The 24,550-nt window shown below is 41.6% G+C and overlaps 1 protein-coding gene across 1 annotated transcript; it reads left to right on the forward strand.

Annotated features, from left to right (window-relative positions):
• Window positions 1–2,809: 2,809 nt before the first annotated feature.
• Window positions 2,810–19,526, forward strand: LOC139390684 (very long chain fatty acid elongase 6-like). Its single transcript, XM_071137978.1, has 5 exons — window positions 2,810–2,828; window positions 3,505–3,604; window positions 15,207–15,338; window positions 16,180–16,331; window positions 17,850–19,526. Exons 2-5 carry the CDS (start codon window positions 3,522–3,524, stop codon window positions 18,308–18,310), a joined length of 828 nt encoding a protein of 275 aa, XP_070994079.1. The 5' UTR covers window positions 2,810–2,828; window positions 3,505–3,521; the 3' UTR covers window positions 18,311–19,526.
• Window positions 19,527–24,550: the final 5,024 nt, after the last annotated feature.

Genomic DNA, 24,550 nt, shown 5'->3' on the forward strand with positions numbered 1-24,550 from the left:
GAAGACGGAAAGCAAGGGCAGATTAGCCACTCATCGCCTGATCCTCACAAGGCACCCAGATCGTTTCCTTCTACAGCGAATCATCATCTGGGCCTGGTCGGGTGTCTGTAGTAGTAATCCCTCCCGTCCGACTCATTGAAGAACTCTTAGTCCAGTTTGAGGTGAGCAATCGCAGTTCTCATGTCCAGAATCTCTTTTTGGTTATAAGAGACGGTAGCAGCAACATTATGTACAAAACAAGTTACGAACAACATGAAAAAAATGTTTAATGGTTTGGGATGATTTCGATAAGACGGCAGCCCTCCCCTCCGGTGCCATCATTAACTGATATCACATACATTATCAAGCATTTCACACATATTATCCAGATACTGACTGTCAGCACTTGGTGGTCTATAGCAGTTTCCCACAAGAATGGGTAAGGTGATGCAGGTGAACCTGTAGCCATATTACTTCCACAGCATTTTACGTGACATCCTCTATAAGATTTATAGAAATATGACTCTGAACATAAATGCTTACACTTTCACCACCGGCAGTCTCTTCTGAAGATGATGAAACCATGTATTGCTACCACTGTATCAGCAAAGGTATCATCTAAGTGAGTTTTAGAGATAGTCAGTATATGAATGTTATCTGTTACTAGCGAGATATCGATTTCATGAACCAATTTCATGAACCATATATTCATTTGGGCTATTTTTAGAAAATGCTATTGGGTTCTTGATTGTTTCTATTGCTTTACTGGGAGGTGTAACAGAGGTAGACAAAGGTAGACAGAGGTAGCCAGTAATATTTATGTTTGAGCTGAAGTGCAGGGTGAACATCCTACTAGGGCAAACCGCCTCAGTGCTAACAATATAACTCAGGTTTATAGGTGCTTGATCACTGCATACAATAGATGGCATCGTTGTCCACGGGCCCATCACCAGGGTCCATAATGAGCACCTTAACAGTGTGTTCACTGCACTGACAAAACACCACCTCGCTCTCAATGGAGAAAAGTGTTTCTTCTTCGTCCCGCCATTGACTTTGTGGGATTTCGCCTCTCAGTCAAGGTCATTTCCCCACTCCACTCCAACACTGAACCGATCCACCAGATCCTAAATCCAGCCTCTGCTGCCCAGGTAGAGCTCTTCAACCAGACGCTCAAGAATGGCATCAGGGCCCACCTCGAACGAAGGGTGAACGTTTGCTATCAGGAGCTGTTCATCCACCAGCAGTGGATGAAAGACCGTTTTGACAAAAACACGGTGGGTTAGGCCACCAGTCATAGCCGCCTCTGACTGGGTCCGGATCAGATGGCTCAACCTCATCAACAAGCTCCAGTCCTTCTGGTCAAACCCTGTTCAGGTGAGACGGCAGCTTGTACCAGTCACATTCCATCTCTCAGACGGTTCACGCTGACATGCTAGCAGTCTTCACAAAGTGCAAACACCTTCCGGCCCAGGGGTTAACAAGCCCAACCCCGCAGCACTACCAGCCGCCTGGCCGGACACCTCAGCGGCTCTGCCACCTCTGCCTCAGCCTGCTGTACAGTAGAACAGTTATGTTATTGTTACAGTGTTTGACCCTGGGGTTATGTTATACCCTACCCTCCAGGATCTGTATTGTTCAGTTGACGTTAGGATTAAAAGAGTATGGTTTAGCTCTGCCACCTGTGGTCGCATCTATCCTTCAAACTTACAATGACAATTTTCACAGTTGAGGGAAGGCGCATCAGTACACCACGCTGAATCCCAGAATATAGTATGGATCATACGGATCACAAAACTGTGTTAGCCCACAGAACCAAAGCCTAGGGATTAGCTCAGGAAGCTAATGCAAGTCTTCAGGTCTCAGGTGAGGTTACTCATCAGGCGAGCTTGGTTCACGAAACCCCCTCTGTTACACAGACACGATAATGCAATATGTGCAGACAGAAATAGTACTTCTGTATCACACACTGATGATGAAAGTATTTATTTCTACATCAGGTGATATTTCCTCCCCCTGTCAAATCTAGGACAAGGTTGTGGGAGTCCACTCCATATTGGATGACTGGATGAGGTAAGTCCGAATGCAACCATTCAGTCACATCATCAAGTCAAAGGTACTGTAGACAACTCAAGCTCAGTCCGCATGTCTGAATGTGTGCCTCTGTCTGTGTGTGTGTTTCTTTTCATATGGTTGGTGAAGGGTGAAGCTACACTTCAAGAAAGAAAATCAAGAGTGAGTATCATTGTATTACAATAGGAACGGATAATACATCGACAGGCCTATTTCCAGGCTAAGGTTAAACCCAGTCCGGCCAAAGAATCATGCCCACTTATTGGCAAGATAATAGCTGCCAGGGTACACTCTGATTAGGCTGCTCTCCGGTGATCTGCCAACTCTTGTCTTGGGAAACATCGCTCTTTAATTGCACGAGTTCAGAGAGGTTCAGCCCACTGCGAACATACGCAGGTGCAAACCGATGGAGCAATGCATAATGATACTCCAGCAACCTTCGGCCTTCTTTCCACAGCCTACCACCCTGCTAATAGGACATAACTCCAACTCATGTAGCGAATTCAGGGGACATCCAGGAGCAGAATAGAACCGGCAACTTATGAAGTGAGTGTTAAAATGCCCAGTGTGAAATTATCCACACGGGTGTAACGTCTTGGGAATCCATGCAGGAGTTCCTTATTCAGGTTTGGCCCTCATGGCAGAGTTGCGTCTGTAAGGTGGAATGAGATTGTACCACTTATGATGGCATAATGTGCATTTGCTCGTTAAGTGGTATAGGTCTCATCCACACTCTGCCTTGTTGACCGAACCTGAATACGGAGTTCCTGCATGGACTGGTGAAGTTGTTACATCCCTATGGAGCATTCCATACAGGGCAGTATAACACTGGCATTATAAGTTGCAGACCTTGCAAAAATACAGAACTCATGTGCGCATTCTGATGTTGTTACACTCCTGTGGAACATTTCATTCAGGGTATTATAACATCCACAGTTACGGTCAAGCTTAATACCTTATGAAGCATACTGTTATAATTTACTGGCAATAATGCTCTTTGGATGTTGTAATATGCAGTGTTATTAGCACCTGTTATGCATGGCTTATAAAGCATTAGGAATGTGCTCTAATGCAGAATATGAAGTGTTACCAAATGGGGATGCACTATTAGAAGGAATGGAAACTTGGATTCATGTGAAGACTTATTTTTGCTTCACATTTCCCAATAGGCTGTAGAAAGGATGTGCAGTCTCAGTGACTGACCATATAGGCCTTACAGTGACGATCTACTGTACTTGGAGAAGATAACTTGCAACGGGCTTTAGGACCTTGAATCCAACTCCTTGTGGGAGAGGGCGTATGCCGGCTCTAGGTGGAAGGCATATGGCCGGACATTCACATTAAGTTGGGAGTTTCTGGCAGTGGCAAGCGCAATGCGAGAAAAGGGGTGTTGCTGAGATAGAATTCAGTTGAATATAGCACATCGTCAGAATATACATTTGTCTCCGTTTATAGGAAAGCTCACAGAGAACATGTCGGTGTTGGCTCTGCAAGAGTACGAATTTGAGAAACAGTTCAACGAGGACGAAGCCATACGATGGATGCAAGAAAACTGGTAGGCTATATGAAATATCATATTGATGTTGGAATGATTGTTGGTGTATATGTAGCATAATATCCTCATAATCTTATAAATAGAAACAGGAATTTCATCAATAAGAATAATATAGCCTATGTTTCTGGATGCTGCTAACTTCAAGTTTGCAAATAGTTTATGGTCTGCTTATAGGCTATCCTATAATAAAAGCTCCTATGAAGTTAGAGTATCGTCCGCACACAGTAGTTTACCATATTCACAGCATTGCTATGATGCATATATGCTTGCTGTGCATTAGTTACAATGAATCAAGGAAGGGTCCCTTGGTGTCAGTGAACTGACTGATCATAGCATCTTCTGATGTGACTCTCAGTGATTTGTCAGTGAAGAGAAGTAGTATGTTTATTTTAGGCTTTTAGGCATCTTTCGTTCACTGCTGCCCAATACTGTAGCTCGTGTGACAACTGGCACGCTATGAATGAAAGAAACCCGACATTGGTAGGCGGGGTACTGACAGAGGTAGACTGTTAGTTTATTACTATTATATTTAGCCTACCGTCCGTCGCGCTCCGGCTTGAAGTCGGTAGGCACGTTTCTCCAAACGGTCAGAATAACTAAACAAACGTGTTAATTCTTTGAAACAGAGCGATACGTCTATGATGCTCACCATTACAACCACATTCATAAAAAAAAGGTGATCAAATTTTAGCCAAACATGAAACATAATGGCACTGCCTGGATCGGCTATATGTTCATGTTCTGGACATATGCTCACCAAAAATGGTTTAAGATCTTATCTCTTATCTTATAAGCAGGTTATGCTCAATCTGCAATCACACCACCCTCTTAATATTGGTAAGTGACTTCAGGAAATAAATCCCCATGATGCTTATTGATCATTTTTATAGCCACCAGTGTCCAATTCGTCCACTGAGTTTACCAGTGTTGTAGCCTGTAAGAGGTTACCACTCATGCTTTGGTTTAGCCGAATAAACTCAGCTCCACAATTTATGATGGAGTTGAGCGGCGACTAGTGTGGGCGGACTGGAGCGTTTTATTAAAACCTTTTCAGCACCCAAAGAATAGCCCGCAATTACACAGAACAATGTTGTGTGTAATTGCTGGTCTTTGGGTGCTGAAATCAGTCGTGTTTTATGTTGTTCAACTCCATCGTAAATCGTGGAGTTGAGTTTAATGGGCGAGCATGGGTTATAAATTGACTTTCAAACAGATGCTCATAGTATTTATACCGTTTGAAAAACCTTCAATGGACTGGGAGAAATCAAAGTTGTAACGTAGCAACAGCAGCAACCGACACTAATGCCACATGCTGGTTTATGGGTAGGCTACACAACTATAAAGTAGCCCAAATAAGTGAGGTAATTTGTTATAGTAGAAACATTTATGTTGCAATGAGACACTTCATTTAAAATGGAAATGTTCCTGGGTGAGTCCAAATGTGATCCTTGTCAGAATCAAGCTTGTGGAAACATTTGTGCAGGAGCTGTCCATGAGTTGGTACTACCAACTGACCAATAGTGGAAACATTTGTGCAGGAGCTGTCCATGAGTTGGTACTACCAACTGACCAATAGAATGATGTCTGCTGACAAAGTGCTAGCCAATCACATCGCAGCTGATCTGTGCCGACTCTTCTGGGAAGCCTTTGGAGCAGGGATGTCTGCTCTGGCAAGACCATATTGCATGGTTCTAAGAGGAAATAATCATTCATGAGTGGTTAGTCATATTCACCCAAAAGAAAATTAAATAGAAAGAGGCCTACAATAGGTTTATGAACATGTAACATGGTTTGAGAGAGATTTTAGAGTAGGAAAAGTCGTTGTAAATAGTTGCAGCCCTTCAACATAAACTCATAGAGAGGAAAATAAGCATTTAATGTTAACCAACCTGTTTCTTTCTCTGCCATACAGATACAATAACAATGCATTGCTTCAAGTGTGATAGACTTTTTGGCACATTTGAACTGCCATCAATCTTTGGGGCCCTATTCAATCAAACCAAATACCTTAATTACACGCTCTGATCCATGTTCTCTTCAAAACAACACTTTCCAACTCTGTGGCACTGTAATTGAAATGTGTTCTCACTATGTGGGAAAAAAACATTTTCTCGCATCACATTTCTTGAATGGGCCACGGTATGTTGAGGCCTACCAAACACCAATGGGAAAGAGGAAATGTTTAATGGTAGGCTGCTAGGCTGCTGTAGTAGCTGGCTATTGACTACTGTGTGATGAAATGGTTGCAGGGATGGACTCTGTAGCAGCCAGTACTAATAAGGACTTATGGAAAGTGCACCTGAGTCCAGCGAGAACAAAACCCCTGGGGAAAGGGAGGACAGATGATAAGCTCTTTTGTGAACAACTGCGAACAATCAGGCTAATGCAAACCTTGCCTCAATGTTGTAACAAGGGTTGTTCTCTGCTGCCTCTCAGCTATTGGGGTGCTCAATTATACAAACAGGAGAGAAGAGTAATGGTTGACTCAGCATTTCTGAAAATGGCGTCTGGCCAATCCAGGCTTGCATCACTGCAACGGCTTCTGGGCCGGCTAAGTAAACTGCCCCTGGTGTCATATTTTGTTTGCATAATTATTTCTCAGGAATACAGTATATAGACATTTCATGGATTAAGGAACGTTTTCTCTTGCAGTGAGCCAACAAATTGGCACTGTGACATTTAGATGATGACATTAAACATATTATTTTCACGAGATCACCGTTCAATTGCAATAGGATAAGCATAATTGTAAACATGAGTGTACGGCTCTGTGCCAGCAAGTGTCCAAACAACAACCTTACAGATCAGTTTAAGATTAAGCCTGGTCTCAATGTCCAGCACACTGTGGCTGCCTGCCACTGAAATACACATATATTCCATTTACCTGCTGAGTCATTCTCACTCAGTTCCCCACAGATGTCCCAATTGCTCAGCGTCAGTGATGGTTGCTTAAGTTGTGTAGTGTATTCAGTCGTTGAAACCCTCAATGGGCTTCCAAGCAATTGGATACCATCCTCTTGGGTGACTGCATGTCATTGTAGAATCAGTTGTTTTGTGCAATTATGAAGGAAGTGCTGTAGACCCCAACAAAGCATGATGGGATACTATGTTAGCTTGTTGCGTGGACATACACTATTTATTGTGCTCTTTGTTCAAATATTGGATGGTTCTGTCAGAGCATTATGATGATAGATTTGTTGCTCTGATTAAAAGTTAGTTGAGGTTTAAATGTGCAAGACAAATGGTATTGTCTGTATGCTGTACTGTTGAGGATGTGCCCATTAATGAAAACAGACTTGTAGGTCTTAGGAAGATTACTGTTCCCCCTGCAGTCTCATGTTACTCATGTTACTGATCCAGTCCAACTTGTCTGCTTATTAAATCTTTGTGCAGCTGCCAAGAACATTTGCAGCCTTTTGTTATGGATTCCTAGAGCTCTAATCACTGGGTGGAAAATGCACTCCCAATGGGTTCATTAGAAAGGGACCCCTACCTCCTAGGAACTCCTATACATTTGAAGGGATTGGAAACTGTAGGTGTAAGCAATATGCGTCTACTTGCCTTCTGATAGGCTGGATGGAATTTGCATCGTATTGCTTATCTGTCCAATTGTTTCAGATCTACAGGAGTTCCTAGAGGGAACAGGCAATGCTTCCTTTTGGAATTCAGCCGAAGTCTTTGGTCCTCAGTTACCCAGTATAATCTTGCCATCACATTCAAATTTCTTAAGGAACCTCCCAGCTAGCACATTTAGTTCCTTGGAAGTTGTGGGAACATGTGTTTTTGTTTTCACATTTGTTGTGGGAGCAAAGCCATAAGTTTACTGACCGGTAAAACTGAACGTAAAACGGAACAGATGTGAAAATGTTGCCTGTTCTGGGAATGTACATTTTTAGGCTGCAGAGAGGTTCTGAGAACATTTTACTTTGATTCCCTTAAAGTTTTCCTGTGAGGTTTTATTAAAGCTCTGAGATCGGTTATTTTAAGGTTATTAAATAACATTCTAAGAACATTCTCTAAATGTTGTGATCGTTTTGTTATGGTTATTATTTCAAGTTTTCTTAACACTGTAAGAACTACATTTAAATGTTGTTTGCTATCTTACTTGGGATTAACTTTTCTGAACTCCAAGCACAGATAACAGTAGGACAACATGGACATGAATTTGTTTTGGCATTAGTAATGAACATACATATATATAAACACATATATATATTGTGACTCGGCATCAGTGAGATTAAAATGTATGATCTTCTGTTCTCTATCCCAGGAATTAGTCCATTGCAACTCCAGGATGGAACTGGCATGTCATGTTTTTTTACGCATACAAAGTTGTTCATTTTAGTCTATTCAAACAGACCCTATTTCAAAGGAAACAAGCACTCATTAAGGTCAGGTGTGGCCAATAGGTTGGCATGGCCAACACACCTAGAGCGAGTTTGGTTGACGCTGAGAACGGAATGTACTATATGTTTCCAAACAACATTCTTAGAAACATGGTCTGAACGTTGCTAACGTTTCCTTATGATTTTTATGGAATGTTTTCGTCATGTCCTGAGAACGGAATATAAAGCTTATTGATGTTAATGTGTAGATTTACATTTTTTAGAACATTCTCAGAATATTGCCAGGAACTGACATTAAAGAGAAATCATATGTTCTCTGAATGTTCTGAGAACTGTGCTTCAGTCAGACAATTGTTTTAATATTCCCAGAATGTAGTAAACATATGACATTAATCAGAACCACATTGGAACTTGTATGGAATGTTCTGTGGAAGTACTGAAATTCCCACAGAAGAACATTGTTTCTTGACGTTCTCTGAAAAATTTGAGAACATTACTTTAAATAGAACCATGAGGAAACCTGTAGGAAATGTTATGCTGAAATACTGAAATTCCAACAGAAAATCATTGTTTCTTGACTTTCTTAGAACAATTTGAGAACATTCCCAATGTCAAAGCAGTTGGAGAACATTCCTAGAACGTTCCTAGAACATTTTTGTGAAGTTCCTTAAATGTGCTGAGAATGTTACAAAGCTAAGCAACTATCCTGCACCATTCCCAGAAAGTTGTGGGAAGGTTGTATGCAAAATAACTACAGGACTACCACTCTCTCACCAAGCTCTAACATATGGTTTTCAGAACATTATGTGCTAATTCGGCCTCCTCTCCCCTCGGTAGCTAATACTACATCATCAATGATTGTGACTCTCTGACAAAGGTTAGAATTTGACCTTTCTCTAAGGTTAGGCCAGCTAGCTGGTCTCCAATGAGTTATGGTATCGACTCCTGGGAGTAATGTTTTGCATGCTGCTTTTCCCAGAAGGACAGGCTGCAAAGATGATGATTGCTGCTGACTGCGTCGACCCAGAGCACACCTCTGGCTTGACGTTGATTCACCCAGGAGCTCATCTGAATTGGGGAGACAGATATGAAGATATTGGGTGACTCCCTGTGAATGTTTCTCAAGGGAAAAACCCTCTCTCAAATTTGACTCTGCCATCTTGTCACAGTCCCAGCTGAGAGTTAAGATGCTAACAGAGGAAAGAGCAGTCATTTCATCATCAAGTCAATTTCACCAAACAGCTTTTGCAGAGGCATAGCCATTTTCATTCCAACAGTGTGTCACATTAAATGTGTTTTTGCATTTGTGCAAGTGGCCATGAGGTGCAATGTGCATCTAATTTGCACCACTTACCATGCATCCTTCTATTCCCTAGTGATCTACATTTGCCACAATGGCAATAGGTCTCATTCAAACCTTTGCAAAGCAAAATGGGAATAGGTCTAATTCAAACCTTTGCAGAGCTTTCATTCTCTTCCTACTATAAATAAACCAGTCACTCACCATTACACTTTAATCCCTTAACAAGCTGAAACTATTATTTGCCAGAGCAAAAGTAAATAATTTGCCTTGTTGTACAATTATTATCAGCTCAACAGAAATAGGCAGTGAAACTAACAGTGTAAATGTTAAAGTGGCAATATGTAACCTTTGGGGGCAACCTAACCAAATTCACATAGAAATGTTAGTTATAGATCTATCATTCTACTTGAATGCAAGTCTAAGAAGCGGTAGATCTTTTCTATGTGCACTATTTCTATGCTTCCCATTCTTAAGTTTTGTTTTTGCGGCTTTTATTTTCGGTTTTGTACACCAGCTTCAAACAGCTGAAACAACCATTTTGTTTATTGAAATTGATCAGAAATACAGTGTAGACATTGTTAATGTTGTGAATGATCATTGTAGCGGGAAAAGTCAGATTTTAATGGACTATCTATATAGGCGTTCAGAGGCCCATTATCAGCAACCATCACTCCTGTGTTCCAATGGCACATTGTGGTAGCTAATCTAAATTTATCATTTTAAAAGGCTAATTGATCATTAGAAAACCCTTTGGCAATTATGTTACCACAGCTGAGAACTGTTGTTCTGATTTAAAAAAGCAATAAAACTGGCCTTATTTAGATTATTTTAGTATCTGGAGTATTAGCATTTGTGGGTTCGTTACAGGCTCAAACTGGCCATCACACTGCAAAGCCTTTTTAAAATGAGAAACTTGGATTAGCTACCATGACGGGCCATTGGAACACAGGAGTGATGGTTGCTGATAATGGGCCAAAACAAGGACATTTCTAAGTGACCCCAAACTTTTGAATGGTAGAGTATATTATTTATTTCACAGCAGTTTAGGTAGAGAATCAATGTACCATCTTATTTTGTCACATAAATTGAAATTAGGTGAACTATTCGAGTTTCAGCAACTAGGAATTAGCGGAGCGATTTCGGCGTAGTGCAACGTTAAATAATCGTATAATTTTGGAACTCATTCTTCTTCCCATTTTCATTAAATACACTGCCGTATACATAAAGTAACACTTTTTAGTGTTAGGTTTTGTATGATCTCGTCCAACAGATCGCTCTCTCTCTTTCAACCTGTCTGGTTTCACAACGCCACAGAATGGAACTTGAATGGGACTCTATGGCAGGAACGGCAACAACTGGATGATGTCTCAGTCTATCACTATCTAGCGCAACCTTTAGAACCTTCCCCCTACTTTGTAGACTTCAAAGCACAAGCAGTGCAAGTAATTTAAGCAAGGAAGTGAGTTCGGAAAATCTGAAAGTACGCATCTTAGAATTAGATTTCACATACAATATCAACATTATATGCCTGAACTCAGAATCAATAGGGCTCACCCAAAATAATATGGCTAATGTGATTTTCATAATCTAATACAACTGTCGGAGGCTCGCTCCCTCTCGGTTTCCACTAGCTTCCATAGCCACAAATTTAAAACAGGTGAATTTAAGCTTAATTTAGGTATAAGCATTAGGTTAGTAGTGTGGTTAAGGTTAGGTTTAAAATCAGATTTTATGAAGAGACATTTTAGAAATAGGCAGGGTTTATGACTTTGTGTCTGTGTTGATTAATGACGACTCTCTCCCGCCTCGATTTAGAGCCACACCTCATAGTTGTGTGATTTTCTCAGAATACAAATTGATTAGCATGTCACTCAGTAAATCCACACCCACAAAGTTCCAGACAGTCCAACACTGTTACCAGGCTCTATGGGCCAGAAATTTGAGACTGGGGACAAGGTTCGGTTTTATTCAATGCAAGAAATACTGAATCTGTAATATTCAGGACTTATTTATTGCTTGGCCTTATGTATCAGTTTGTTTACGGAACCTAAAGTTTGGCGTACCTCAGGGATCTGACTTGACACCACTACTGATTGCTCTGCTACTGTCCAACCTACAAACAATCAAAGATAGCCAGGGGACAAGGTACTTCACCCTAAACTTAGCCACCTTACTGTGAGGACAGCTCCAAGACTGAACACACACACACACACTCATCCTCACACTGCAAAGTCAGTGTTATGTAAGAGGAGAAATCTCCTGCTCCAGCTAATACAGATCTAAGTTACACAGCAGGTTAGCTAGCAGCTTTGACCAACACAGCTAGGGGGAGGGGAAGGGCCACTTATTGTGAACTGCTTTGGAAGGTGTATGCAGATCTTGCCCGTGTGTGCAGATCTTGCCCGTAATACAAAGACTCCTTTGTATTATAGAAATTGAGCCAAATAGTTCCTGCCATTGTGCAGTATCTTGCTCAGGTGTGATTTATGTCTTCAGTTAAGATTTGTTTCGAAATGTGTTCACACTTTCCCTAGTCTCTCGCTCAGGTGTGATTTATGCCTTCAGTTAAGATTTGTTTCGAAATCTGTTCACACTTTCGCTAGTCTCTCGCTCTGAAAAAAGGCCTCTTATACTGTTTAAATATTCACAGAGCAAGATCATTATTGCACTGATTTTTCAATAAAGCCCCAAACCAGTGGACATATTCTTCCACAAGTAAATGCACAGAGTTGCAGTATGTGGTTGTAGTTATGATACAGTGTTGTGCCATCCTACATTATGATTAAAACCAGGTTCGGTCATTAGTTCTAATATGACCTAAATATTAAAAGTCATCAACGTTTTATTTTATATATATATATATATATATATAGTTCACGCCACTTGCTAGCTCTGTTTGACAGGATGACCTGATGCATGATGCAGACATACGACGGAATGCTATCCCCACCACTGCTTTGCTCGCTCTATCAGAAATGCATTAGATGAGCCCCTAATGTTGTCTTCGCTCCAGCAGTGGCTTTGATACACAAACTCGGCTACCGCCCAGCGAGTCTCACCCAGCGATAAGGGAATGCATGGGAGCTGCCTGGCTCTCCACGGACTCTGATGATGACTGGCAAAAAGAGAAGCTCTGTTGGATAGTTCTCAGGGATGTGAGAGGTGCAATATACAAATGAAGAAAAATGTCTACCACTGGTTGTGTTGTCAACTAATGGAAATTCAATGTGAAATTAACAAAACATTTCACAATGTAATTGGATTTAAGTAAAAAGTTGGATGTAACAACAAAAAAAATCCCTTATGTTTATGACTTTTAAAAATCGGATCAGTTTTCCACGTCGATTCAGCTTCATTACATACCATTTACGTGCGTTGATTCAACCAGTTTTGCCAGTTTTTGCCAGTTTTGCCAGTTTTTGCCCAGTGGGTTGTGCCATCACTATTAGTCAGGAACAGCATTTATGGTGTACAGTTTCCTGTAATTTGGGATTTCCAAATAGCATTGCATTTACATTTAAGCAGACACTTTTTTTGTTGTTCTACGAGTTTTCATCTAAATATATCCTGTCTCATGTCGCTTTGTGGTTCAATATTGTCAGAAAGGAGTAGAGTACAAATAAATCAGTCATGAAGAAATGAGTTCAGTGCTAAGAAAGTCACATTTTTTGGGAATTGTTTGAAGTGCAGTGCATAAATCTTGTTTCAGGTGAAGATGGATTAGTACACCTTCTCTGATGTTGTCATTCAGAGATGATTGCATATCCCTGACAGCATTTGCATATCCCCTGACAGAGCTGCTCTGTTCTAATTTGCTTAAGAGGCACAGATCTAGGATCAGCTTATACTCCCCCAATCATAACCTTAACCATGTTGAAAATGCTAAACTGACCAGTGATAAGCATACTGGGGAATCTTCAATGTACTCTGACCGAGGTATAGAGAGGCAGCAAGAGACACATTCAGCCCTGATGGAAGCTCTGACTTGAATGCCCTTGCCACTTGCAGCTACTACGAGTCGTGGAGGCATGATGTGAATTCACACGGACATCTCAAATTAATTTCCATTCCTGGAGGCATAGCTTGGCCACAGCTGACCTGATCAAGCAAGGAGAGAGACTTTGTAGACTTTGACCGTGCCTCAGGTTTTCTCTGATATTCGTGGGTTTTTCCGATTAGCAATACCTCCTCTTATGTTATTGTACCTCATTCACACCGTACTCTGTAGGGCTTTTCACACTACTGAGACAAACCGAACTGAACCAAACCAAGCTGTACTGAGCTGACCTGGTTACCTGGTTTCTAGGAACTGTGCTGGATTGGACAATGTGAGAAGGAAATAACCGAACCAGCAGAGTTTGGTTTGAGTTTGGTGTGATAGTGTGAAAAGGGTATTTGGTCCTCTACTTCCTAGTATCCACATCTCTGAAGCTTCGTACTGTTATGAGGAATCACACTGAAGGCCATTTATCATTGTGACCTTTAACCTTTTTTTAAAGTCTGAAGACAGCGTGTGAGGAATGTGGGGATTGTTGCTCATCTAGAATTTTCTCTGCCTCTCTAAGTAGGGTGCTTACTCTGAGTCGCTCCGTTCTTCACCCTTGTTTATTTACATCGAAACAACGAAGACATTCTGCACTCATTGTGTGAAAGCAGATTCCTTTGGACTTTAACTGCACTGCTTTGTCCTTTGTTCAATCAGTTATCAAGCCTGTAAGCTTTCATTTTTTTGCATTTTGCACAAAGAGTGACATGTCGTCAATAACAGTAATGTCCTTTCAGGATATTGTTTTGATGTAAGATTGTTCAGAAGTGTTACAGTGATTCTGTCAGTATTACATTATTCACATGGTCAACACAGGCTAGTTAGGGAGTGTCCCTATAGGAAGTTAGGATCTATTACATTTCTATAGTGTTAGGTTGGGGTGGCAGGGTAGCCTAGTGGTTAGAGTGTTGGACTAGTAACTGAAATGTTGCAAGTTCAAATCCCCGGGCTGACAAGGTACAAATCTGTCATTCTGACCCTGAACAGGCAGTTAACCCACTGTTCCTAGGCTGTCATTGAAAATAAGAATTTGTTCTTAACTGACTTGCCTAGTTAAATAAAGGTTTATTTTGTTTACAGAGCCTTTTTTGTTGGTCAGGAAACAGTTCTTCCTTCCCTTCAAAGCAAATGGATCTATCCATAAATCCATAAAAGCTAGTGCGCAAAGGTAAACTTCCCATCTACTTCCTAAATGTACTTCTGGTTCATGGAAAGAGGATGTTCGTGGTTATAATGTCTGTGGTTATAATGCTTCTGGGAATTGGTTCTGGGAACTTGTGTTGAACTTGTGTTATAAGGATGGGCAGAGCAAAGAAGGTGGTGCGAGTGGACTTTTTAGGTCATATCTCTCCTGCATTGAATCGACAACTCCAAAAACAACTCCAATCTGCCTGGGGGGATGGCAGATAAGCTGAGAGGTGACGCCTTTGCTATCATAGTTAGAGAACTCAAGCATAATGACAAGCCACATTTTCTTCCTCAATCTAAACTTTGATCGTAATTACCCTAAATGAGCTTTCTCCTTTTTCCTCTCTTCAACCATTTTTTCACAGGGAAGCTACGCAAAATAGTGCACTTCTCTCCTGGTTCTTGTAGACCTCGTCAGCTGAAAAGAGCAATAAACAGTGCTGTTGCCACCATATGAAGCTGATGGTGCAGAATGGAGAAGGGGAGTTATTGCCATTTACGTTTTTTTGCAAGGCCTAGGGTTTTTCCCCAAAAATCTCATCAAATCACATTTTATTCGTCACGTTCGCCGAATACAACAGGTGTAGGCCTTACCGTGAAATGCTTACTTACAAGCCCTTAACCAACAATGCAGTTCAAGACATAGAGTTATGAAAATATTTACCACAGGTAGCAGTGAGTGCCGAATGTGTAATGTTCACAAAACTCCATCCTTTACAGGAAGAAGTCTTTCCTCTTCTCAGCCCTCTATGCTGCCTTCATACTAGGCGGTCGCCGTGTGATGAAACGAAGGGAGAAGTTTGAGCTGAGGAAACCGTTGGCACTGTGGTCCCTCACTCTCGCAGTATTCAGGTAAGAGGCAACAGATATTTTCAACACCGGTCCAGTTGTTATGGGCTTTCATTTTTTTGTTGTTGCTCGATTTCAATTTCGAGGTTGGCTCTGTTTGGGTGTGGCTTGCCCTGATTTGAATTGTCCTCATTGGTCAGGATGTGTTGCACCTGTCGCCTCATTAGTCAGTTGGTAGTTTCACCTGTGCTTGCAGAGTGGCTGGCGGAGTTCTCAACTTGGTATGAGCGATGTCGGAAGAGCGACACCGCTGTTTAGCTCTTCCTCTTTAAGTTTTTATCTCGTGTCTCCCCTGTTTGGTTTGCTCCACGTTTATTTGCACTCCCTTACCTAAGTTGTTGTGGGCTTTCCTTTCCATTAGTTTGTCTGATGTCAGGCAAATCTAGTGGACGTCCATGGTGAGTGTTTGTTAGGACCTTACTTGAGTTGGCTTGGCAAGCACCCAGTCAGTAAGTACCCCTAGTGATGCCTTTTAGAACCCATTTTAAAACCTCACCTGTTTCGTTCTGGTTGTCAGTTGGGTCATTTGATGATTTTTGGTTTCTTATTGGGGAACGTAACACAGTCAATGCACATGCTGTAAGCATGTTGTATAGCATTAAATAGCTATATATAACTATCGGGTCAATTTTAAAGTTATGTTCCGGATAGTTTTGAGTAAAGAACTCACTGTGTAGAAGTCCTTGTGCTGCAAAATGTTCACGTGTGTGCATAGGCAGTAGTTGTGTAAACAACGATGCTGTACAAACTTTGCTGTGGCAGGAGTGACCGTATTCCAGGGTTCTTGGGCTTGACTTAGTGTATTCTGCTAACTGTTTTCTCTGTCTGTCTCTCTCATGTCCAGTATATTTGGTGCTGTCCGCACTGGGAGTTACATGACATACATTCTGATGACTAAAGGGCTCAAGCAGTCAGTGTGTGATCAGAGCTTCTACAACGGGCCGGTCAGCAAGTTCTGGGCCTACGCCTTTGTGCTCAGTAAAGCACCAGAATTGGGTAAGATGACTGACTTCTACTACTACCACTACTAGTATACTACTACTACTACTACTAGTATACTACTACTACTACTACTACTACTACTACTACTACTACTACAACTACCATTATCTGTAATAAAGTGTTTTACATGTGAATGCCTTTTTATGTGTATTGTGGTTTATGAGACTTTGTGGTATTAGACATATGAAAATATGTTAATAATTTACATGAAATATCTCTGCCCCCATGTGGCTGAAATAACCCACCCGAGGATCGGCACACGGATCTGTAGGCATGAAAATGCTGCCATGTCAGACATTTCACACACAGTAGCACAAGAAACAAATGACGTCTTCGATGATCTTTTCTGTCCTCAATTGCCTCAGCGACAGGCGTGCCCTCTAACCCCAACGGGGGCAAGTTTGGATGACCTTTCACTCGTCCCCAAAGACTGTCTGGGAATACATTTTCTTCCTGTGTAGCCCTTTTGTATTTGCCCAGTCCTGCGGTCACTGGGGCTCCACACCCTGTCAGCTCTGAGTACGAGCCCATAGCAGGAGCTCCCTCTCAGGGGCACATGGAGGGGGATAGAAGCCCCTACCCTTAACTTGGTTCTAGAGCTTTGGTTGGGTGGAGCCAAACCTGCTGGCCCGTGACCAGCACATTGAGGCCTGCAAATGGAACATAGCAGCCACTTAGCCAAATCACTGCTTGCTGTCACAGAGGCATATGGGAGGCAGAGAGAGAGAAAGAGCAGAGAGCGAAAGAGAGCAGAGAGAGAGAGAGAGAGAGCAGAGAGAGAAAGAGAGCAGAGAGAGAGAGAGCAGAGAGAGAGAGAGAGATGCTGTACAAACACACACTCTTACACACACAGACGGGGGCACAGAGCTAACTCTGAATCCTCTGGTAGTTTTCCACTTTCAAGCAGTGGGTTTACCAATTAGTCAGGAATGGTGGGCCCCGTTTTGCAGAGCAAAGTTTAATTTTTTTCCCCAAACCTTTAAAACCGATACACCCTGGAGACTGATCTGTTCGCAGACATTGTTATTATATGTTGACGTGAAAGTACACCTACAGCATAAAGATTGTGAGTGAACCCACAGTGCATTTCATCTGTGATTAAATTCGGACCTAGATGTATTAAACAGGACCAGATGTACAGTATTCACTTATAAAGACAAATATAAAGCCAAGTTGTAGAGCACAGTAAAGATGTATTTGAGTCCTCACTTCGTCTTATCACGCCTAAATGTTGTCATCATGATCTTACAATATTGATGTGCCAAGAACATGAGTATTAGAAGATAACACCGAAGTAGAACTCAGTGCTAGTAATAAGTGTTACCTGAAATGGAAGGTCTGAGCTTTTGTTCCTTTCAATTTGTAACTGTGAAATGTCAATTTCCTTCCCCTTTTCTAACTCTTTCTCTCTCTCAATGTCTCTGTCTCTCACTTTTTGTATATTTTCTCTGTCCTTCCCTCATTATTCCATCTCTCTCTCTCTCTCTCTCTCTCTCCACACCCACCATGCAGGTGACACCCTGTTCATCGTGCTGCGGAAGCAGAAGCTCATCTTTCTCCACTGGTACCATCACATGACTGTTCTGCTGTACTCCTGGTATTCTTACAAGGACATGGTGGCCGGCGGCGGCTGGTTCATGACCATGAACTACCTGGTCCACGCCGTCATGTACTCCTACTACGCCCTGAGGGCGGTCGGCTTCAAGGTCTCAAGGAAATTCGCCATGTTCATCACGCTCACGCAGATCACCCAGATGCTGATGGGCTGCGTGGTGAACTACCTGGTGTACTCGTGGATGCAGCAGGGTCAGGAGTGCCCGTCGCACGTGCAGAACATTGTGTGGTCCTCGCTCATGTACCTCAGCTACTTTGTGCTCTTCTGCCAGTTCTTCCACGAGGCCTACATTGACAAGACCAAGAAGGCCGCCGCAGCTAAAGTAGAAGCCGCCGCAGCCGCAAGGAAGACCCAGTAGACGCGTTTAGGAGGAAAAGAAAGAAAGAAAGAAGAGGATGTACTCGAGTCGCGGTAAACAATGACTGAGGGGATGGGGAGAATTATCCAGGAATGAATGGAGAGATGTATGGGTGATGGATAGATGGCTGGGTGGAGGAATGAAAGTGGGAGGATAGGCTGGGGTTGTGTGGAACATGCAGGAACAAAAGGCGGGCTGCTGTCTGCTTGTGCTTTAGAATACTACTAACGTGCAAATGTCAAATCCTTTGCTTTGATGGAGGTGCCATCTCTAGAGAGCTGCACTGTAGAAGGAAGCACTACCTACCAAGGCGACAAACAGTCAGTGTGTCCTTCACCTGATGTTCCTTTGGCTCCCACTTGATTCTCCATATTTATTATAAAAAATATAAAATAATATCAAAGGGACAGTTACATTTATACCAGATAAAGGAAGTACATCTACCTGAAAGGTGTTACTTGATAAATAGGAAGTGTATTGGTACTTATGAAGAATGAGGTGGCTTCAATTTACGATTGAAACCATCTAGGTGTTTTTTGTCAATGTCTTTTCTTCATCATTCTGTGTTTTTCTGTTTTGCTATGTCGAATTGTTTTAGACACTGGGAGTGTGTGAGAGGTAGACTTTTGTAAGACGGCTGATGTATGTTCGGTGGACGACTTGTACCGATGGAGTGAACGACACTGTAACTTCTGTATCCATCTTTGCAACACAACATTTTCTCAGGTCTTAGGTTCCTCTCTATTCTTTCACAAAATAAGCATGTCATCTTGATAAAGATCTTGATCAAGATCAGATATGGGCTTAAAGATGCTAAAAGGCATCGAAGGGGAAGGCTGCTTAATTAGATACAAACATCTGATCTGAAGGCCCATTGGAGAAAATAAATCACGTGACCACACTGGATGTTATGTGTCATGATAGGAAACGGAGTCTGACAGTGACCTGTTCACCTGCCTGTAATGACCTCACAACGTCACCGACCACATTGGAAAGTGAGACGCCATACATTTCCAAAGAGTTTAACGAAAGAAAGGGGTCTCGGAAAAAGGCCTTGAGACATTTTTTTGTTTAAGAAAAAAGCATGTAGTTGTCAAAATTCACTGTTATAACACTTTAAGTAACCGGTGTCTTTTAATGGTGTCTGTCACGCTATTGTTCATGGGATATTAACGTATGAACCAAGAGTGCAAACAAAGGAGTGTTATGCTGCCAACGGTGTCATGTCTGTTTATTTTATTCTCAGCAACGACTGTCTTGGCGTCAGTCGTTAGTGGTTTAGTTGTATGTCAGTGAAGGCAAAGAGTACACATCAAGGGGAAATCATGCCACAGCCGTAAGCAGCTTGTATTACCACAGCCGTAAGCAGCTTGCACATGTGTGTGAGAGCTGCACGTGTGTGAGAGCGTGTGAGGAAGTGACCTTTTGCACCTCGTCTATTTTGCATATTGTTATTTTTCTTAACAAAGAAAATAAACTGGTTAAATTGCATACCAGGGGTATGGTCTGGCCAAAAGATAGCAGAGATTCCACCTGCTAGTTTTGGTTGAGAAACCGAAGCCCACAACAACATCATGGTAGATCATGTCTCTAGTGTCTGTTGGATACTTCGCACACAGCTACACTACACAAAGAACATCATTTGAAACGTGCCTCGTAGGTACGACGCAAATGAGGTCGATCAAAGCTAAGGCAATTAAATGACCTGAGGTCGCGGGGAATTTTGTAAACCACTTGCAGAAGTAACTGCATCTCACAAATTATAATGAAAATAATTGACACCGCACGTTATTCTATAACATGTTGGTAAAAAGTAAAACTAGAATGATCTCCTAAGCGAGAAGATTTCATTGCTCATTACGACGAAAGAGAGAGAACAACCTTGCAATGGATAGCAACAAGCGTATCTGTCTGCACAAGTGTCACAAACCCAGCAATCAGGTTTACAGTAGATGCTAAAACATTGTCAACTTTGTCGGCGCACATGAGTATCTCCCCTGCAATTGGTTCAATTATTACTCTGCATAAGCCTACTTCACATTGGCTTCATTTTATTTGGCGAGAAGGATCACGTTACGATGAGGAATATGAAGTTATACGAATTCTATGAAGTCAGTGTATGTTCAATCTATGTTCATGTCTTTGAAATGTTTACTTAGGCTGGTCTAACAAATGGTTAAACGTTGCACCAATGCATGTTCCCAAGCTCCGCAATGTCAATTGATTCAAGCTCATACGCATCATGAAGCTGATTTTAAATAAGACCATCCGATATGCAATCTATCCGCAATATGCATATTGCGCCATTATCAACGCAAAATGACTTGATACCGGATGACAAAAAGGTTGCATTTGGCTTATTACCTTGCCTGCAATGGGGATAGAGCATCTTACACAGCCGTAAATATACTAAGTAGAAATGTACAGAAATGTCCCCACTGCCACTTGGGTTTTTATATTCTAAAATATATTCATCCGATGAGTACAATGCTGAATTATGTTATTTATACCTTACCTTTAAAGTATCTTTACTTCTTAACTTGAACTTTCATAATACCACACCTAAAAACAGGAAGGAGATACAAAGGCGTACACATCACCAATAACAGCACCTATTCGACAGTATAAAAGGGTGACGGTTCACATGACTGGGATAGCAATGGTGTACCAAGAACCAATATGAGCCCTTTCACATTACCCTCATTAAATATTCACAATGAAGCTCCGAAGCCAATTCACTAGTGGAGATAACCGAGTGGCCCGACAACACCAACTCTTAATTACCATGTAATGCAACAGGCCTTCATATTTGCATTGGTATAACACCTCCCCAAAAGACGTGCGTATGGTGGCTCTCACTTTGCATAATCAAAGGAAGATTCGCCATGAATTTGCATCCACAAACGTGCACCTCTGCTTAAACATCTCTCTTGAGATGAATCGATCTGTTTTAAGACCATCCGAGCATATAATGGGAAATGCATATTCAAAGGGGGAGATGCTGGCTTGTAGCTGTCGCTCACGGCACACACCATATGTAAAGAGAAGCCTACAATTAGGTTTGCATATTTACTACTGGGTCTCTTACCCTTCAGGGTTCAAATGAACTATTTCCTTCAACATGGCAGTAGCATACAGTACAGTATGTACCAACATAGTAGGACTATGTACAATTATACAAGATATGAAGACTATGAATGAAATATAATGGAATTTATGTGAAATAGTGAGTACTTGTCTAACATGTTACCATGCTACTGGCACTACATACGGCTGGCTATCTACACCATTGGGGTGTATTTCAATTCCAGTTAAGTTAGGAAATCTAAATGAGAAGATTTAGGCTAAAAAAAAAAAAACAGCATGGGAGACAGAAAGAAATGGCACTTGACCAAGGTATGAACTGAGTTACAATTATTTCACCATTTGATCGGAGATACAGTCGAAATGGACCAATGTACTGATACTTACTGTGGGAAACAGGGAAGCTTTAGAGCTTCCATTACTTCCACAGTTTACTATAGAATACTACAGTACTTACTATAGAATTCTATAGTTAACTGTAGTATACTGTAGAATACTATACTACGCACTATATGTATCCTTCGATACTGTGTAGTACTTACTATAGAATGTTGTAGTATACTGCAAAAACAACAGCGTCATACGCAAAAAAAAACACTGTGTAGATTGTTGTAGTAATGTCTACAAAAACACTGTGTAGATTGTTGTAGTAATGTCTACAAAAACACTGTGTAGATTGTTGTAGTAATGTCTACAAAAACACTGTGTAGATTGTTGTAGTAATGTCTACAAAAACACTGTGTAGATTGTTGTAGTAATGTCTACAAAAACACTGTGTAGATTGTTGTAGTAATGTCTACAAAAACACTGTGTAGATTGTTGTAGTAATGTCTACAAAAACACTTCAGTCCGCAAAAGCACTACACATTTTGAACTATAGTAAATACTATAGTATTTAATTAGCATATACTCTGCATACTCCCCTCTCCCATATGACAATTTGTGCCACCCATAAGTAAGAAACCTACATGCCAATTATAGACCATTTTGTGTTCCCTACAAGTTATTGAAGAGAGCAGAATCTCTGATCTATTTGTTCAGACCCCAGTCCTACCTACCTACCTACCTACCTACAGTATATGGAACACATGCTGTTTTAGTACTTCTCCAGTAAGTTTCCTCAAGAACAAAGCCTACACTTCTATGTCAAAGGCAATAAAGCAAAAACACTACAGTAAATACTACAGTCTGTAAAAACACTACAGTAAATACTACAGTCTGTAAAAACACTACAGTAAATACTACAGTCTGTAAAAACACTACAGTAAATACTACAGTATATTACAAACTGCAAAAACAATACATTAATTACTATAGTATATGCTACAGTTTTATTTACTACAATATATATACTATAATTAACTGTAAATATTACAGTATACTACAGTAAATACTATTTTTTACCATCATCCACTACAGTATTTTTTCATGTGAGCTAGCTAGGCAAAGGGTCCAGAAATCCAAGCATTGAGGCCATAGGCATCAACTTCCTGTTTCTTCTTCAAGAGGTAACAACAACTGGCCAATCAGTATTAACCCCTTACACTCGTGGAAATTGGCCTATATGGATAGGGCCAAGTTGAAATGTTTCTAACAAGAATAACTATGAAAACACATGCATGACCATGGTAGTGATCGAAAGAGAACAGTTTGTGAACAATTGTAAAGGTTTATGTAGTCCACTATCGCCATCTTCTGGACAACATACACTTATAACCCAGATTCAGGTGACAATCGGCTTCATTGGCCTTGAGAAGTGCATACTTCACTGACATTTCAGTCTCTATTACACCATCCCTATCAAATTCAATGATCGATCTCCTACTCTGATTCTGCATCTGTTTAGTGTGAATTTAATTTATTTGTGTTTATGTACATATTTTCACAAATGTAAACATTTAAAAAATATATGGATATTTGATCATACAATGAGTCGGTTTAGTGGATAGGTCAAGTCGCTTGATATTCGGTGAATATGTGTGCTTCTTTGCATTACGTAATTGCCACTCGAAGACACACCGTTGCAGGCACACCGATCTAGATGACCAGCGTGCCAGCTTTCCACGGCTTAGCCCTCGAAACGGGCAAACACACTACACCTCCTCCTCTCGTCAATCCCTCTGACCCCCTCTATCACCTCGACAACTCCATCAAGGGAGCTCCAAGACATAAGGGCTCTCACTCACTCACTGTTTGATAGACCACCAGCTTTTGGGCACATGTGTTCAAGCCTAAATACACTAAAGACACATTATCCCCAATTCTTTCTAAATCTGCCCCAAAGCCTTGAAAAACAGGCCTGAAGGGCCCAGGTCAGATGCCAGGGGGTCGAATTAGCAACCTGAAGGATAAGGGTAAAGCCTTTGAGTGGGAAGCTAATACTCTGTTTAGCCACCCTCATCTGTGGACCTAGCAGAGTGAAGAAGCAACGGCCATCTTGGGCCAACGGCTCCCATATAGCATCTGACTGGGAAATTAAGGGGAAAATAATAAGATACAATAATCTTCTGTCTGGGAAGGCAAGGTGTGTGCATTGGTGTTGTCTCTTTCCATCCCTGCCTGTCTGTCTGTCTGTCTGTCTGTCTGTCTGTCTGTCTGTCTGTCTGTCTGTCATTGCCTATCATTGCCTGTCATTGCCTGTCATTGCCTGTCTTTCGCTTTTTCCCTCTCTCCCCCTTTCGCTCGCCACTTTCTCTCCTTTTTCTGCCCTCTCTCTCTTATCTTCCTCTCTCTCTTTAGCTCTCTCTCTCTTTTCCTGCTCTCCCTCTCTCATTCTCTCGCTCTATCCCTTTCAGGTGGATTACCTCCCTCATCCCTTGATCCCTCCTTTTTAATTCCCAACAGCTGAAGAGAAAATGGGACTTGACTGTGGCACACACAGACGCACGCACGCACGCACACACACGCACGCACGCACGCACGCACAGACGCACGCACGCACGCACACACACACAGCTCAAAACCCAAATGCTCCAGTTTTTGCCGTCCATCAGAGGAAAGAGGAGGGGTTGGGCAGCTTATATGTCCTGTACATCTTGAGGAGCGCAGATGGAAGTGTAAGACATCTTCATTTGCCTCCACTCACTCTGGCTTTGAGGCGTCTTGCAAATGAGTGTCGTTTTAGTGTGAATGGCAACGCAATACAGTTAGCTATTG

The sequence above is a fragment of the Oncorhynchus clarkii genome, chromosome 31 (assembly GCF_045791955.1).
Source record: "Oncorhynchus clarkii lewisi isolate Uvic-CL-2024 chromosome 31, UVic_Ocla_1.0, whole genome shotgun sequence".
Lineage (NCBI taxonomy): Eukaryota > Metazoa > Chordata > Actinopteri > Salmoniformes > Salmonidae > Oncorhynchus > Oncorhynchus clarkii.

Excerpts from the sequence above, each read along its gene's own strand:
- LOC139390684 (XM_071137978.1), top strand. The coding sequence starts at position 3,522 with ATGTCGGTGTTGGCTCTGCAAGAGTACGAATTTGAGAAACAGTTCAAC. Across the intron at positions 15,339-16,179 it reads CTCACTCTCGCAGTATTCAG|TATATTTGGTGCTGTCCGCA; the intron begins GTAAGAGGCAAC and ends TCTCATGTCCAG. Across the intron at positions 16,332-17,849 it reads CAGTAAAGCACCAGAATTGG|GTGACACCCTGTTCATCGTG; the intron begins GTAAGATGACTG and ends CCCACCATGCAG.